The 15,960-nt window shown below is 36.1% G+C and overlaps 2 protein-coding genes across 3 annotated transcripts in view; one reads left to right on the top strand and one right to left on the bottom strand.

Moving 5' to 3' along the window:
- Positions 1-15,960, top strand: part of Cep290 (Centrosomal protein 290kDa) — a 170,031-nt gene that overhangs the window by 66,563 nt on the left and 87,508 nt on the right. The window lies entirely within an intron of this gene.
- The window catches only part of LOC117164713 (uncharacterized), a 38,837-nt gene continuing 34,143 nt past the window's right edge, over positions 11,267-15,960 (bottom strand). Inside the window, exons 1-2 of one of the 2 annotated variants that reach the window (XM_033347969.2) lie at positions 12,099-12,243; positions 11,267-11,691 (exon numbers count right to left, since the gene is read on the bottom strand). In XM_033347969.2, coding sequence (XP_033203860.2) covers positions 11,350-11,691; positions 12,099-12,161 — 405 coding nt within the window. In that variant the 5' untranslated portion in view covers positions 12,162-12,243 and the 3' untranslated portion in view covers positions 11,267-11,349. Of the gene's footprint in view, positions 11,692-12,098; positions 12,244-15,960 lie in introns of those variants that run through there. The other variant, XR_013058862.1, reaches the window with a different exon arrangement.

Raw genomic sequence — 15,960 nt, 5'->3', positions numbered from 1 at the left:
GGTTCTTGTAAGTCTTATTTAAGTATCTCACATAAATTTTTACATTGTCGGTTTTTATACGTGTATGCTAAAGTGCACACGATGCGCATATGCAAAAGTATATAAAATATCAAAAATATACTACACCTTGTAATACTTATTGAATAAAATAATTGCCTGTATCTGGGTTCTGTCTTTATAATTATACTCGTAAAAATATGAATTTGCATAAATATCCGTAGTCCAGTGATGTTATAACAGAAACTCGAAGTTCGTACAATGCTTGGAAACGAAATTTCTTCAACGTTTGAAATGTATTCAAATGTCAAAGGAAGCGACAAAAATGTCCGATAGAACAGATAATAAACAGTGAATTGGTGACGATAGTTGAACCGTTCACCTTGAAAGGTGCATCATTCTCTTCCAAGGTACGCCCACTCGTTGCGAAATAACATTTCACCCAGACGCATAATCGAAATTCGATCGGGTGTGGATCAAAGGAGTCCGTACGTGAGTAATACACGCAAAAAAAAAAAAAGAAATTTTGCTATCGAGACATCCATTCGAGAAGGGGAAGGATGGAACCTTGGCATTCTCCGCAATTCTGACCCGAATCTGGCTTCCAGCCTTTTGCGGTTTTCTGTATGATCGTGACTCCTCGATACGTTGTACTCGAATTTGTCTTTTTCTCGTTTCCCATCTTCTTCTCTTTGCTGATAACGAGAAACGATTTTTTATCGAAATTTGAAACACGGCAGGTCGCAGTGAATCAAAAGGCGCGCACCAAGAGGACCTTGACTCGCCTTTCGAGGTATTTCGTGACGTTCATTGATCCGATTTTGGAAATTTGCACGCAGCTTTGAATTAATTTATTTTCTGCCACAGTTCTTGTCGGAAAATTTGATCGTTTTATGGAGTTACTAACAAAGTCTGTGGATATATGATACCGATTTGAATCGTTGCACATTTGTGAAACGTTTTAGTGTACAAATACGTACGAGATATCCAAAATGTTTACACATGTCCGTAGTCCATTCGCAATTTTAGATTTGGAATTTTAACGTGATTGATAAGAAGACAGCTGTAGGTAAAAGATTTTTCACACAGATTCCGGAGTGATGAACGATGATAAGATGTGTTGACAGATTGGTTGAAGTATGTCACTGCAGTGATTCGTTGATAATTTCGTTAAGTGAAAGTTGTTGGATAAATTTGTAAAAAAAAAAAAAGGAGGAAAAAATATGGCCTGTGGCGTATGTATTTCATTCTTCTTAATTTGGTCACTTTTATATTCACTTCGGGTAATCAACGGTGTGCCACATTATTCACTGTCACATGTAGCGTGATGCGGTAATTTCTGAACGAAATAACCTGGCCAACTTGACCGAATCGGCCGAACAGGTTGTCATTTATTTCGCGATTACTTTAACGAGAAACACGAACGATGTACTCATTTGAACTAGGATAAATAATTCGACATGCTATATTATAGAAAATAAGGTTGATAAATATTAAAAAGTTAAATTGCCAATTTATTGAATATAATGGAAGAAAAAGGAGAAGTTCTTATTTAAAATAAATTTGAAATAAATTTCAAATGACGTGTAATATATGGAATAGCTGATTTATTTCAAATTGAATAATTTCGATAGGTAATTTATCGCGATATTAAAGTAGAAAGCTGCAAGATTGTGAAATTAAACCGGGGGAAACATTCTTGAGGATATACAGGGTGGTTGGTAACTGGTGGTACAAGCGGAAAGGGGGTGATTCTACGCGAAAACAGAAGTCGAAAATATAGAATAAAAATTTTTTTTATTTTTTTTTAATTTTTCCATCGAGACAACGATCTATATATAACGTACCGCACGCGTACCGAGCGAAAATTCAAAGTCGATTTTCTCGAAAACAAAGCCTCAAACGAAAAATTTTTATTCTATATTTTCGACTTCTTTTTTCGCGTAGAACCACCCCCTTTCCGCTTGTACCACCAGTTACCAACCACCCTGTATTTTCGGATATAGCGTTCGGAACCTCGTTTCTTATTTATCATTACTACCAATACAGGAAATACGTTTTTATCAGCAATTATTATTTATTAGCAATTGGAAAGTAGATTGATATACATATATTGTATCGATCATCGCCATCGTTGTTATTTGTTTCCATGATATGTAATGGTATAATAAAATTACCAGCAAAATGTTTAAAACTATCCAACTTTAAATTTGCTTAAAAAATAGTTTCGCGCTTAAGATCAACGTGAATCTCAATAGGCCAGCAACGTTGGCTACTGAATTTTCAAAATCGATATAGTATCGCCAAAAATCGTTTATCGCCCTACATCTACAAAATATCCTTAAACACCATAGAATCTAATCCTGCGAAACAACTCTACACAGGAACGCGATATCTGAAGAAGCCACCGGCGTTGAAAATTGTTCGACGTCCACGCAATGTTCGCAGACAAACGAAAGGCGATAACGTTTCAACCATCGATGGAACAAAAACGGGAGAAAAAAAGCAACGATTGGGATATTCGTGTGGTTTTTATTGCGGTTACATAAAACGTGTAGCGATCGCGTAACGCGAAAACGAACGTTTGCACGTGTGAATAGACTTACAGGCGTTTAATTCGAGCGAACGTGAGAGATGTTGGTGTGTCGGCAGGAAGCGATGAAGAAAAAGGGAAAGGATTCCCTGGCCGAGTGGTCGATCGAGTAATGCAAAAGAGGAAAGGCATCTATCTGGGCTCGGTGAGGCTCCGTTAGGCTCGGTTTCACGCTACATTTTCTGTACTAATTATCCGTCTATCTCGACGATCGATTCAATGTGATGAACGATAGGTTGATATTCCACTGGTTTCACGAAATTGGTTGCGTAATTATTTGTAATAACGTTTTATATAACGACGCGTTGTTTGCTCTTCTTCGCCTTTATATTTCCTCCAGGTGTTCGAACATTTTGTTTTACGACACTTCCCGATTCCTGGGAAGCCGATCGAACCGATCAATTTGCTGCTACCCACGTGATTCGAAAGGGAAATATTTCCTCTGTTCGTACGCATACCTTTATGGAGCTTGGTGATTGTATTCTAATAAAAGTTGACGGCGATAGCGTTTCTGTGCTTGAGAGTTAGACCGAGTAAGGCTCTTTTCGTTATTTCTTAATAGAGTAGAAGACCAATGGTATTCGCATATTCCCTGTGTAATGTTGTATTAAGTTTATGAATAGAAATTTAGAGAAAGAAAAGAAGGGGAATAAAATGAAGGAAGGAAATGGAAAAGATGGAAAGAATGAAAGGGGTGGAAGAAGAGAAGTAAAATGTGAAAAGAGAGAGAATAAAAGATAAAGAAGAAGAAGACCGGTAAGAAAGAAAACAGAAGACACGAATTTGGAAGGAAGAGAAAGGAGAAGAAGGAAGAGGCAGGAGGCAATGGAATAAAATGAAAGGGAGGAAAGAAATGAAGAAGAAAAGGGAGGGAAGGAAGTGAAAGGAAAGGAAGGACTGTCGCAAATATTAAGCAAGCCTACGGTGGTCGTAATTAATCTGTTAGATGTGTACGAAATCATTTGGTAAACATTTTACCAGCCATTTCAGTTAAACAGGCAATCTGTGAGCATTGAGTCGTCACTGCTAGTTATTTCCACCAAAATGCTTCCTGATGATCAGGTGATCACTGTGAACGTTTCTAGGTAGTACTCTTCCGGGTTCAATTACTACCGTTTCTATCCTGAGCCAATGGTGAAAAACGGCCTATCATGTCATGGATTTCACTCGAACTGTAACTTCCTCTACGGTGATGAAATTCAGACTGGTAAGATTTCCGCATATGATGAACCAATGCTAGTAGCTACATATATGTGTGGTAGAGATTGTAAGGAAATCCTAGTAACAAATTCTTAAGGAAGAGGACATTTCTATGATAAAAAACGAACCAAGACAGGAATTTAATGAAGAAAAAGAAACAAACGGGCGCAAGGATACAACAAGTTGATTTCAGCAATGAAAAAGAAGCGGTGCGAGGACACCAAAAACGTAATATCTATATTTAAAGAAGGCTGTCCAAGGGCATGAAAAAATAATTCCATCAACGAAAAAATAGAACGAGAGCTTCACGATAGAAGTAACAACCAAACACCGTAAGAAGGAAAGCTGTACTAGAAAATACAATTGAACGAAACTAATCTTCGCAAATTCCGAGAATATCGCAGAATTTTTAAGAACGTACGACGACTTCTGTTATTATAGTTCAATTAACGTACAAACTCACTAATACGAATGTATGAATGGATTAATCCACAACGTGGACTTTTTATAATCAAATTAATCTACGATCAAACGCAGGAAAAGAAGATTAGTGAGGGAAGACCTCACACAAAGTATACAACAGTACTTGCAAATACAGTCTCATAAAATCGCTCTTTCGACCGAACTCTATGACAGTGATCGATAATCCGTCAGCCATTGATTTCCTCTAATTCCTCGTACGTTCGATCGTCTGTCGGGTTCATCGTATCCGTCGAATTCGACGAAGCGTGTCGGATGACCGACCCTGATCGCTCGTTTGAAGAGGCGCATTCTATCTCGTGGCCGCGTCGCCGCTGCCGCCACCGCGCCGCCGCCACGGCGGATCGACTTTCTCTCTAAGTCACATGATGCTAAGTCACATGCGTTCCTGCGCAATCTTGCATCTCGATGCAAGGCCTGTATGAGAGATCCCGCTTCCACGGGAGAATCGTGTTTTCCCTGACACTCGTGTGTACAGGTGCACGAAGTAAACGCTCACACGTAGAGACCGGAGACCGTCGGAGAAGAGAGGTCGTAGACACGCGGCGGATCGATCTAGATCACCGAAGCGAGCGATCTTTCTTTTCGTCGGCCTCGCGTTCGCCTTCCCTTTCACAGTAACTCCAGAATAATAGGGTTGAGCGGGTAACACGGTGAGTCACATGATCAGCTGCGATTGCCACCCTCCATCGCCAATTCTACGATGATCTGTTCAGATTGCAAGTACCAACGATGGTCGAAATTCGTGATTCTCCAGAGAAATTTGATCGACTTGCTAACGGTGTATCTTTGGGAATTTTAGTCGTTCATTTGTAAATTATATGGTCAAAAGCGTGTACTTTGAATTGCATCGTGCTTCTTTTGTCATTTGCATTCTCAATTAGGAATTCTGCGGTTGTTTCTTGGAATTAGATAGATCGGAGTAGTTACAGTAATCAATTTGTAATTTTCCACTGCAGTTTTACGGGTGTTGCGAGAATGAATTTTTCTAGATTTCGATGATTGATTCGGTATGGATAAAGACATATTCCTACTTGTATTATAGGCGCGTGGTTGCGGTCGGATCTCTCGATTAGGAATTCCGTAATAATTTGGCAAAATTAAAGGTAGATGATTGAAATAACGAACGCGTAATTTTTTGTAGCAGTTTCGTTGATTTTGCAATGCACTCTTTTCTCTTGGTCAAATTTTATGCAACACACTGGAACGAGATACGATCAGATTTATGCGTCTTGGATTTTAATCGATGATTATTCGAAGAAGAAGAAAGAGAATGTCCGCTACTGGCCAACTCCTTTCTTTTTTATTGCAATCTACAGGATGTAATAATTGTCGATTACGTCAGGGATGGCCGTAAAATTACAAGAAGACTGGGGCGACGAGGATAAAATATAATTCATGGGGACGACCTTTTCTGTAATTGATTCGATATTAAGTTAATCGCCGCGTTGCGCTGGTTGTGTGTGTAATTTGTCGGGCTTGGTCCTCGGTAAATTAAAAGCGTATTATCTTGCGTACATTGGAGAAAAGAAAGCCGGCTATATTGTTCGACGTTCGCAATTCTTTCGCGTCATTTTTCTCCAACGTTTCGCTTCTTTACATAATAAAATTAAGTTTAGACACGTTTAATTAAGAATTAGCCCGACACACTGTACTCTACAAACTTGCAACCTCGATCTTCTCGAAAGTGAGACGCAAAGCGGAAGCTTCGACTTCTTCTTTCTCCTGCCGATTGCCCACTCCTGCTGTTTTCAACTTGAAATTTCTCGTAAATGAAGTGCGTAACGCAACTTTGTTACTTTCGTGTTATTTTGAACCACAGTAATCCCTTCGGTTTCATTCATCATCACTGTATATATTACGGTAGATTATACATCCCTTATTGAAGTTAGGTGGCAGAAACGATCGGTCTGCGTACATATCCAAAACGAGCGCGAAGGCATGAGCTTGAAATCAGGTTAAACGCGAACGGGAGAGCAATCGGGATATCCGCGCGAGAGAGGGAAGGGAATTTAGTACATGTAGCGTTGCGTATTCTGCCCTAGTTTGCTTCCAAACTAAGTAGTCAGCGGTCCCACCGGTTTCCCAGGCCGTTTGATTGACTGATGCTGCGGCAACTATGATTTTCATGCTCGCTATACAGCTGCTTTCCGTCACGATCCTGTTCTATTCATCCCTGGGGCGGTATTGAACGAGCTTCAAATAATGATCGAACATTCTTTGATTTGTCACTTGTTGTTAAAAAGTATACGCACTAAATTAATTAAACGTATGTATGTAACATATGTGAATACGATATTCGTTAGTATGTATTTGTTTCAAGCTTGCAACGTTTACGATATATTTTACAACACAGTTTTTGTCATTAATTTTTGCACACTTAAATTCTTATTAAAATAATGAGCAAAGAATCAAATCTGGTGAAATTTTTCTAATTAAAATTTTTCTTTTGATATCACTTGTAGCAGTTGTTTCTAATTTTACTTCGATATATTAATTTCTCGTTACCGACTCGTTGTTAATGGCTAAATGGAAGATTAATTTGTTAATACTATCGTAAATGAATATATCCGCATTCCCTGTACCTGCAATTAATCTCCGACACCGCGTTGGAATTTAATGAGAAACGAACAAAGTTGCTCGAAAGACCAAAGAGAACAGGAATGAAATGATGTTCGTGTACTTTCCAAGAAAATATTTCCGCCATATGTATACATCGAAATAGGAGAAAGCGGATCAGAATTTGGAATTCTAGATTAGAATCTAGATCGTTAAATACTTCCTTTTATTGCCGCGACTGGCGTTTACCTTCAAACGTGTCCTCGACTTCTGCCAGCAGAAGATTGCGACAGCTGCAATGAAATTCCGCTTTTGTCTATAGTCTATAGGATAATATTTTCCTGTGTTCGAAATAGAACCTCGGCGGTCGTTTTCTCCTAAGACAATTAGGCTCGAACACTTGATAACAAATCAAACGATATATATAAAACCAATGTTAGATAAGATCAAATTAAATCTACGGTGCTATAACTTACATCAATACGAATAGCTTCGATCCTATATGTATAGGTATATGTAAACGATCGTACTTTTAGACTTTCTCCAATTTTTTTACCTAACTTTGTTCGAAATTCAATTTCTGAAATTTTTATGCCCACGATATTAAAGACATTGGCTCTTATACTGTGACAAGTATGTTTTACATGTCAATATTTTACAAATATTTTTTGATATTACGTGTATTCTATGGATTTTTCACTTTTAAATTTTTCACGGATGCGTAAATATGCGCATATACAGGGTGGTTGGTAACTGGTGGTACAAGCGGAAAGGGGGTGATTCTACGCGAAAAAATAAGTCGAAAATATAGAATAAAAATTTTTCGTTTGAGGCTTTGTTTTCGAGAAAATCGACTTTGAATTTTCGCTCGGTACGCGTGCGGTACGTTATAACGGATCTCACTGTAGATCGTTGTCTCGATGGAAAAATTAAAAAAAAAAATTTTTATTCTATATTTTCGACTTATTTTTTCGCGTAGAATCATCCCCTTTCGGCTTGAACCACCAGTTACCAACCACCCTGTATATAAAACCAATGTTAGATAAGATCAAATTAAATCTACGATGCCATAACTTACATCAATACGAATAGCTTCGATCCTATATGTACAGGTATATGTAAACGATCGTACTTTTAAACTTTCTCCAATTTTTTTTATCTAACTTTGTTCGAAATTCAATTTCTGAAATTTTTATGTCCACGATATTAAAGACATTAGCTCTTATACTGTGACAAGTATGTTTTACGTGTCAATATTTTACAAATATTTTTTGATATTACGTGTATTCTATGGATTTTTCACGTTAAAATTTTTCACGGATGCATAAATATGCGCATATATATGTAACTGTTTCACGGAATAAACTATGTTTATTCATATTACGTATTTGTCGTGCATAACGTTTCTGTAATGTCTCTAATAACGTAACACTGAAATTTCAACGATCTTTCACACAGCATAACGCAAATCTGTTAGAATCATTGAAGTTTGGAATGTATAAAAATTGCAAAACGATATTTTGACGTGGTGTTTTTTACGCCAATCGAATGGGTCATTTACTAGATGTTATAGAGAGGTTTACACCAGTTGATTAGTTGAAAAAGAGCACGGTATCGTAATATTATCGTTGTGGTTCTAATACGGAATCGAAACTGCGACCACACGACTTCACGGAACTTTCATTCTTTTGCATAGCTCGCCGCGTGATTCACAGTAGGCGAGTCTGGTCCGTATGTCCTGCATCGTTCGTATCCTGTTATGTCCATTGTTCGACATCCTGTTTGTCGTGGTCGCACCACTTTTTTTGATACCGATAGTTGATACCGACATTTCACCTGGTTTCTGATCGACGAATTATTCTTTGGTAAAAGGTATACGAAACTTTCGAACAAATAATTTTTCATTCGAGTTTACCAATGTTTATACAAGATTCAATCTTCTTCCGTATCTCCATTCTCCGCAATTAAGAACCGAGAAAAGAAAAAATAAGTTATTTAATAGAATTTGTTCGAAAACACAGTTACATAATCCTTTTATTAGTTCTTGACTAGGAATTTCAGGCAAAATCCTTGTTACTGTTCGAAAACTTCTATACGTATCGGACACTAGAATAAAGAACATTTTTGGAAGGATACTATAAATGGATTATTATTTTTGTATTATTTTTATTTCTATTTTTTTTTATTACTAATTTCCTTAAAATTATTACAAAACAGTCACAACTCCCACAGTATATTTTTTATTTAAGGACTCGATTTTAATCCCCAACAATTCGTCGCAAAACATTCGAAATATCTAATACTTTGGAAAGTAAAGGAATGTCATTCTCTATTGAAATTTCGAAAACGACGGAACAACCAAACTACGACGCATCCGGCCACGAAAAACCTAAGACCTTGCTCCCGTTGTGAAAGTAATCGCGACCGAGCTATTACGAGGAACGTGTGTCCTCTCACTTTCTGTATGCACGCCCGTACAATGAGCTGGTGATCGAATTACACCAAACATGAGAGGGTTAACGGCGTAAAAGGTGGCAGCCATTAATTAGCAAGGTACAGAGACTCGTTTAAAAACGGCGACAAATCTCGAATGGAAGCACGGAAAATTCCATTTTTGGAGTCTGTTCACCTGCTGCTTAATCGCTGTTCCCCGCTATCTTCGGTTCTTTTGTACAATGGAGAACAAAACAATGATAAAGTAAAAGCTTCGTGTATATAAATAAATAAAATCACGATAAAAAATGATAAAATATAAATAAAAAAATAACGATAGATAAAAGCTTTCTCATAGTTGAACTGCGAATTTTTATGTATCTTTTTAAAGATATAATTAGAAAGGTAGAATCTCGGTAGAGTTGTTTCACCTACCAAGTAGTATAGAAAGCACTGTATTTTGCATATTTTGTATATTTTTTTACGTCAGGTTGGCGTTTTATATTACTTTTGCACTTATAAATTTTCAATAAATGCATAAATGTTCACTCATAAAGCAACGAGTGTCGAAACTGGCGGTATCGCGGAACGGATATGATTAAAACCACTTTTAGTATTTAAACGGAATATCTAATTGAATGCCTGATGATCGAAATAATTCATGTTGATTTTAAATAAGGAAAAATGGAGTTTTATCGATATATCAGTTTGAATTTTAGAAAATTTTATGTACATGTCTAGTTGAAATAATAAATGATTCGAATTGCTAGATATAAAATTAACGATCGTAGGAGTACAACCGCGCTGCTCTTTTTACACTGAAATTATTAAAACATATCACATCGAAGAATAAGGTTATAAATTAATTAATTATAAAACTAATATAACTATATAAAATATAACTATATAAAATATAACTATATAAAGAGATAATTTTTGGAAGTCAAAATACGAAACGCAAGTAAATGGAAGTTCTCAGCATTTTGACTCACTCCACTCTGATTAAATATTGGTTTGGCAACTAAGTCATTTCGTCATTACCACCTAATGACAAAATCCCCAATCAGTTAGTTGCCAACCCAATAGAATTGCTATACATTTGGTAATTTCTCTTTATGAACGAATATCTGTATAAATTTATTTTATCGCTGTCGAGTATCAAGGATAGATACATTTAAGCTTCATTATGTTTATTAGTTTATAACACTTATAATACGTGAAATTCGGGAATAGTAGCAGAAACAAACCGAAGAAGCGGAATTTCTTGTAGCGTACAAGGGAAACGATAATGATATTATCTGTGCATATATGAACTTTAGAAACAGGATAGTTACCAGGAAATGTATTTTAAAAATCGATAACAAAATTTAATTTTTCTTTGATATCGACCGTGAATAATATTCCTGTTTTAATGAAGCGGAAATCTTCGTTAACGCATTACGGAATATCTCGGTATTACTAACGCCATCCTTCGTACAACTTGAGGACTTATAGAAACAGGACATGGTACAAATGAACAAGTTAAATCAGAATCTCGTTGATGAAAGCACAATTTATTTAGAAATATAAAAAGCCAACAAATTGTATCAAATCGTGTAAGTAAAAATTTCACTTGTTCGTAACATCATGTCAATCTATATAGATAGAAAATATATATATATAAAAATATTGGGCTACACTCTAAAGAACCATGTATTAAAAATTCTCGAAAAACTCGTTCTCTACATACAAAAGAAACGGATTTAATAACATCCATAATTAACATTGTGTTAGCAAAAATTTCATTCGTTAGTCCAATGCAAAAGACCGAAAGAAAGTCTTTCTCATTTCGACACGCAGTTTGTTATTAATAACGAACCATGAAATTTCCATAACGTCATACTAATCTAAAGTTGAATAGAAAATATACATTAGTTGTTAGTATATTATATTCTACGAAAATATATAATGAAATTCTCAAAAAATCTTATTCGTACATAAAGAAAAAGTAATGTTGAGTCAGCATTAGCATTAGTGATATTACTTGATGTCGAAGCATTCCGTGGTACAGCTACCATATTCGATTTAGTTGACAAATTCGGTTCTGTTCATATACGCATTGTAGTTGGCATACTATTTGTTACAGTTGGCATACTATTTGTTGCAGTTGGCATACTATTTGTTGCAGTTGGCATACTCATAACTGGCATACTCATAGCTGGCATACTCGATTCAGCTGGTGAACTCGATGATTTTATTGTTGAAGTAGATGGGTTTGAAGTTGTATGAGGTAAATATAATTCAGGACACTTTACGGCACAGGCAAGATTCAGTATGTACGGCTTTCCTTCACTTGACTCGCAAGAATTCTTGCAAAAAAATATTCGTATCGGCTCGAGCAAACCAAAGCCGAATCTTGGTTCCTCGATTCCTTCTTCAAGAATCTGTTCCTATATGTATGATAATAAGAACAAGAAATTAATATTTATATAATTAATATTTATACAGGAAATTATAATATGCAATAATCATTAATTGTTAATTGCTCATAAAAAGACACTATACGCATTCAAAATGTTAACTAGTTGAACAATAACGAAATTAACGTATTTATTTGCAGAAAAATTAAATTTAGTGCACTGTATTTTCTTTGAGAGAAAATCAGAAAATAGCAAATAATTGACAAAAAAAAAAATGTTATCTACGTATGCGAAGAAAAATTCGTTCGTGGAGAAGTTAACGATTTTCGTGGAAAATTGATATTAAGGATAATTAATAATCACTCTGGTATCATCGGAAATTATTTATGGTTATGTAATCGAGCTTTAGAAACACGAAAGCCGTGGCAAGTCTTAACCTGTGACCAAACAGATCCGATCAATATGAACAAAGCAGCAATCCATGCGGTGAGACGCGACATAACGAATTCGTTGTTAATATAGTTTAACCGCGAAACAACACGAGCAACATTTCCCAGTAGAATTTTCCTTTCGTCTTATATACGTACGCCGAAGACCGTGGATCGTTAAAAATTCAAGCTTGACCTATTCTCCGTTTTTTTTCAACGATATCTCTTTGAAATTCAGAGTTGTCCCAGCTGACGGATAACACGCATCCTTATCGCGATTCTTTGTTCGATGAACGAGAGAACAATTCAGACACAATTAACAAGTAACAATGTTATTGAACACAGATGGGACAATGTTATTTAAAAATGAGAATCGATTGAGATCAGGAAACAAATAGGACTTTGTAAATGTTTTATATTAATTTTCTATTGGATTTAGAATGATATTTAGCTGATATTTATCAAAAAATGTGTTAAAAGAATATTCCTCGTCGTTATAGTAATATTGTTTGAAGTTATTGTTCGTTTTCACCTGTATGCAAATGATATATTGCATACGTGACCGAAGAATGAGAGTTAGGGGGTACTGTTGCCAATGAGTCGCGTGTTAATATCGAGCGAGATGGAAATCCATTATATTTGTGTCCATCGTACTCGAATCTGTAGCCACGTTTGATAATTATCATATCAAAAGCAGGAGTATCGTGTTATTTTCCATGCCATGCCTAATTATATGCAACCTGATTTGCATTCGCGTGTATCGTGAGCTCGATAGCCTCTATTGTCTCGGTTAATTAAATTGTTCACGAAAAGAAAACATACTGGCTATTAATTGAAAGTTTTTAGATTTATATATCACGTAAGTCAAAACTATTGATTGTACAGCGACAGAGAAAAACAGAAACGTACAACGTTTGATTCTTCCAAAAATTCTGAAATACTGAATGATTTTATATTCAATCTTTGTTCATTCAAAGTAATCAAAGAATTTTCTATTTTACCGATATTAATTGTTCAATTTTTGTAAATCATCATAATCAAATAGTTCTCTTTTTATTTTGAAAAATAATCCTTCCTATTTGTCATATATGTCAATATGCCATATATTTAGTTTTTTGTGCAAATCAATACCAATTTGTCAACTTTTGCTATTCAACATAGTCAAAAAGCTGAATTTCCTTCTGGTTTAATAATTAAATAATGTTATGCCAGAAACAACCATTAATTTTTATATATACGATCTTTGTATAAACCAATGCCGATCTATCAATTTTTATAAATTCGTCATAATCGAAAGTCCTAATTTTCTTGTTACTCTTTAAAAAAGTCCCCTTTAGCCAATATAAAGTAATTAACGCCAGCAAAGGAGGTCGTTATTTTCATAAAGATTAATTTCCATCTATTTCACTGTGTCGCGTCAATCAAAGTCATATCGAATGATTTTTGCATACGGCGAGAAGCGGATGGCGAGGATTCGAGAGTGCATATAAGACGTTGATTATACCAGAGTTGCGCTTATGACCTTTCACGCAGGACTGCTTAAAGTTACGTCAATGGTGTGCATTGTACGAGAGAGCTGACTGGTTGGAAGGCGATAGACACCACGTGATCCTGCTACCAATGACGCCGGGGAATACCAACGGGTCGATAACAATGAGACCGACAACGATGCCTCGGGAATATTCTCTTCGCCTGGGTCTATCGACCTGACCTTATATTTCCTGCCGTTTTCCTTTGGCACGACGTCATTGTCTTCCACCGGATATTGTCTGATCTTTCGTAACTCCTTATCTTCACTTTTTTCCCGTATTGTTAACGTTGAGACATTTGGTGCCTTTTACACTAGGCTAGTGAAATTCTATATGGATACAGTATTTCTTTGATGGACGTACGAATGGTTTATGTTTTATGTAGCCCTATTCTTTGTTTGAATATTTTGCTTAATATAATAGATAAGATGGACATTAGATGTACTGAACTCTGTCAGATTTATTCGATGATTATGTTTGCACGGAACTTGCATTGATTGTGAAAATTTAAGACGGAAATCGATAATCGTGTATCGACGTAAGGTTCGTGTACTTACTTACGATGAATAATGAATGTTAATTTTGAGCTACTAGAGAATTGCATAATGCATTTTATTACACCGATGTTGACTATAATACAATAATAATACAAAGTTTTTATTGCTAGAAGTAGAAAAGAAGGTATATAGTTTATCTTAGCGTCACTTCTTTATCAAGAGTCGGTAACACATATATAACTTTTATTGTATTATAACTTCTAACACATCTACTACACTACACACTTCTAACACATATATAATTTTTATTGTATTATAAGCAACTTTTTATTGGGTTATTATGCTACTCTATGTATTTTTATTCTATCGTTTTAATAACAATAATGAAGTAACTATATTACACTTAAATATTTCATATCAAATATTTCAAAATTGTTGACACTTATGCTTAAATGAATATTTTTGTTATGTTTATTTATTTATTTCGTACATATATGATATTCGTTACATTAAAACATTAAATAAAAATCTATATAATTAAAAAGATCAAAGATATTAATTACAATGTAAAAAATAATATAACAATATATTTATAATTAACGCGATTCTAAACACGGAACGAAGAGATAGGTTTCTACCGATCAGTAGCAGGTTTTGCAAGGATCTGAGAAAAATTGTCACTGCGGAAATTCTTCGATTCAGTAATTAACTGTTTTGCGCGTGATTCGAGCAACTAGGCAGTAACGGGGAACATTATTTGTGAAAGTAATTGAACTCGTTATGAAACTCGTCTTTCAAGAAAGTAATCTAACCGTGGTGGGGTTTTCGTAATTCTCGGCTGAATCTCTAATTAGACCCGCATATGCCAATCGATCCTTCTTCAGTCACGCACCGCGTTCGATTCGTAGCAGCGAATAGAATAGCAGATGGTCGACATTTAAGTTGAACTTTTTCGATGTTCATTCGAATCATTGCCACTAGACGTCTGGCAAAACCATTGGTCAATCCACAAACATTAATTTTTTATTGCCTAGGGAATTTTTTATACTGGCTAAATGTGCCAAGAATCGAACGTCCTTTGTCAAGATTATCTACCGTCGGTAATACGGTTCATTGCCAAAAAAGTTTAAAATTCTCCTCAAAATATGAAAACTCCAAGTTTACATTTCTAAATCTCCAAATAAATCTGATTAAAAATTTTCAACATCTCATATTCCTTTCTGTCGTGTCCAACCGGTCAGATTGGATTTCAAGTTAAGATTTCTAAGTTTTTCATATAATTCTAAATTTCTACGAATAGCTCGTAAACAAAATTTCTTCTATTTCTTTATACGCTTTCACAACTCGCCGGATCTAAATCACATTTTATCTCTTCGAATCTGCGTTAACTCGGTCGATAACGAAATTTTCCTTGGGGACTCCCTAGTGATCGGTGGTTCCCGGAGATCGCAAGACGAAAAGTCACTCGCTGGAGATCGGTTTGCATCGAGAGACGAAGAAAGTAAAGTGCTCCTAGACTGATAACTAGACGAGAAGCCGGTTAATTAGCCGCACAGTTAGATAACGCTCTTTATCTAGATCGCGTGGAACGATCAGAGGCCCTGTGCAGTAGCGCAAACGTGCACCAAGCCAGCAGCCAGTCGACACTCGATTGGCGGAGCGGATGGTGGTGGATGGAGGAGGTAAAAGCGACCGAGGGGCTGTTGCAGGCGCGAGTGGAGGTGAGGAGGTGGCTGGAGTTCTGGTTCTTTGCAGAGAACTCCTCCGGTAGTCGCCTCCTTGACGTTCCTCTGGGGGGTTTCAAGCTCGCGCGTGGGAGTAGAAGCTGATAGTAGCGTGGGGTGC

This window comes from Bombus vancouverensis, chromosome 8, assembly GCF_051014615.1.
Source record: "Bombus vancouverensis nearcticus chromosome 8, iyBomVanc1_principal, whole genome shotgun sequence".
Taxonomy (NCBI): domain Eukaryota; kingdom Metazoa; phylum Arthropoda; class Insecta; order Hymenoptera; family Apidae; genus Bombus; species Bombus vancouverensis.
The sequence above is the reverse complement of the archived record's forward strand: the minus strand, read 5'-3'. Positions and strand labels throughout refer to the sequence as shown.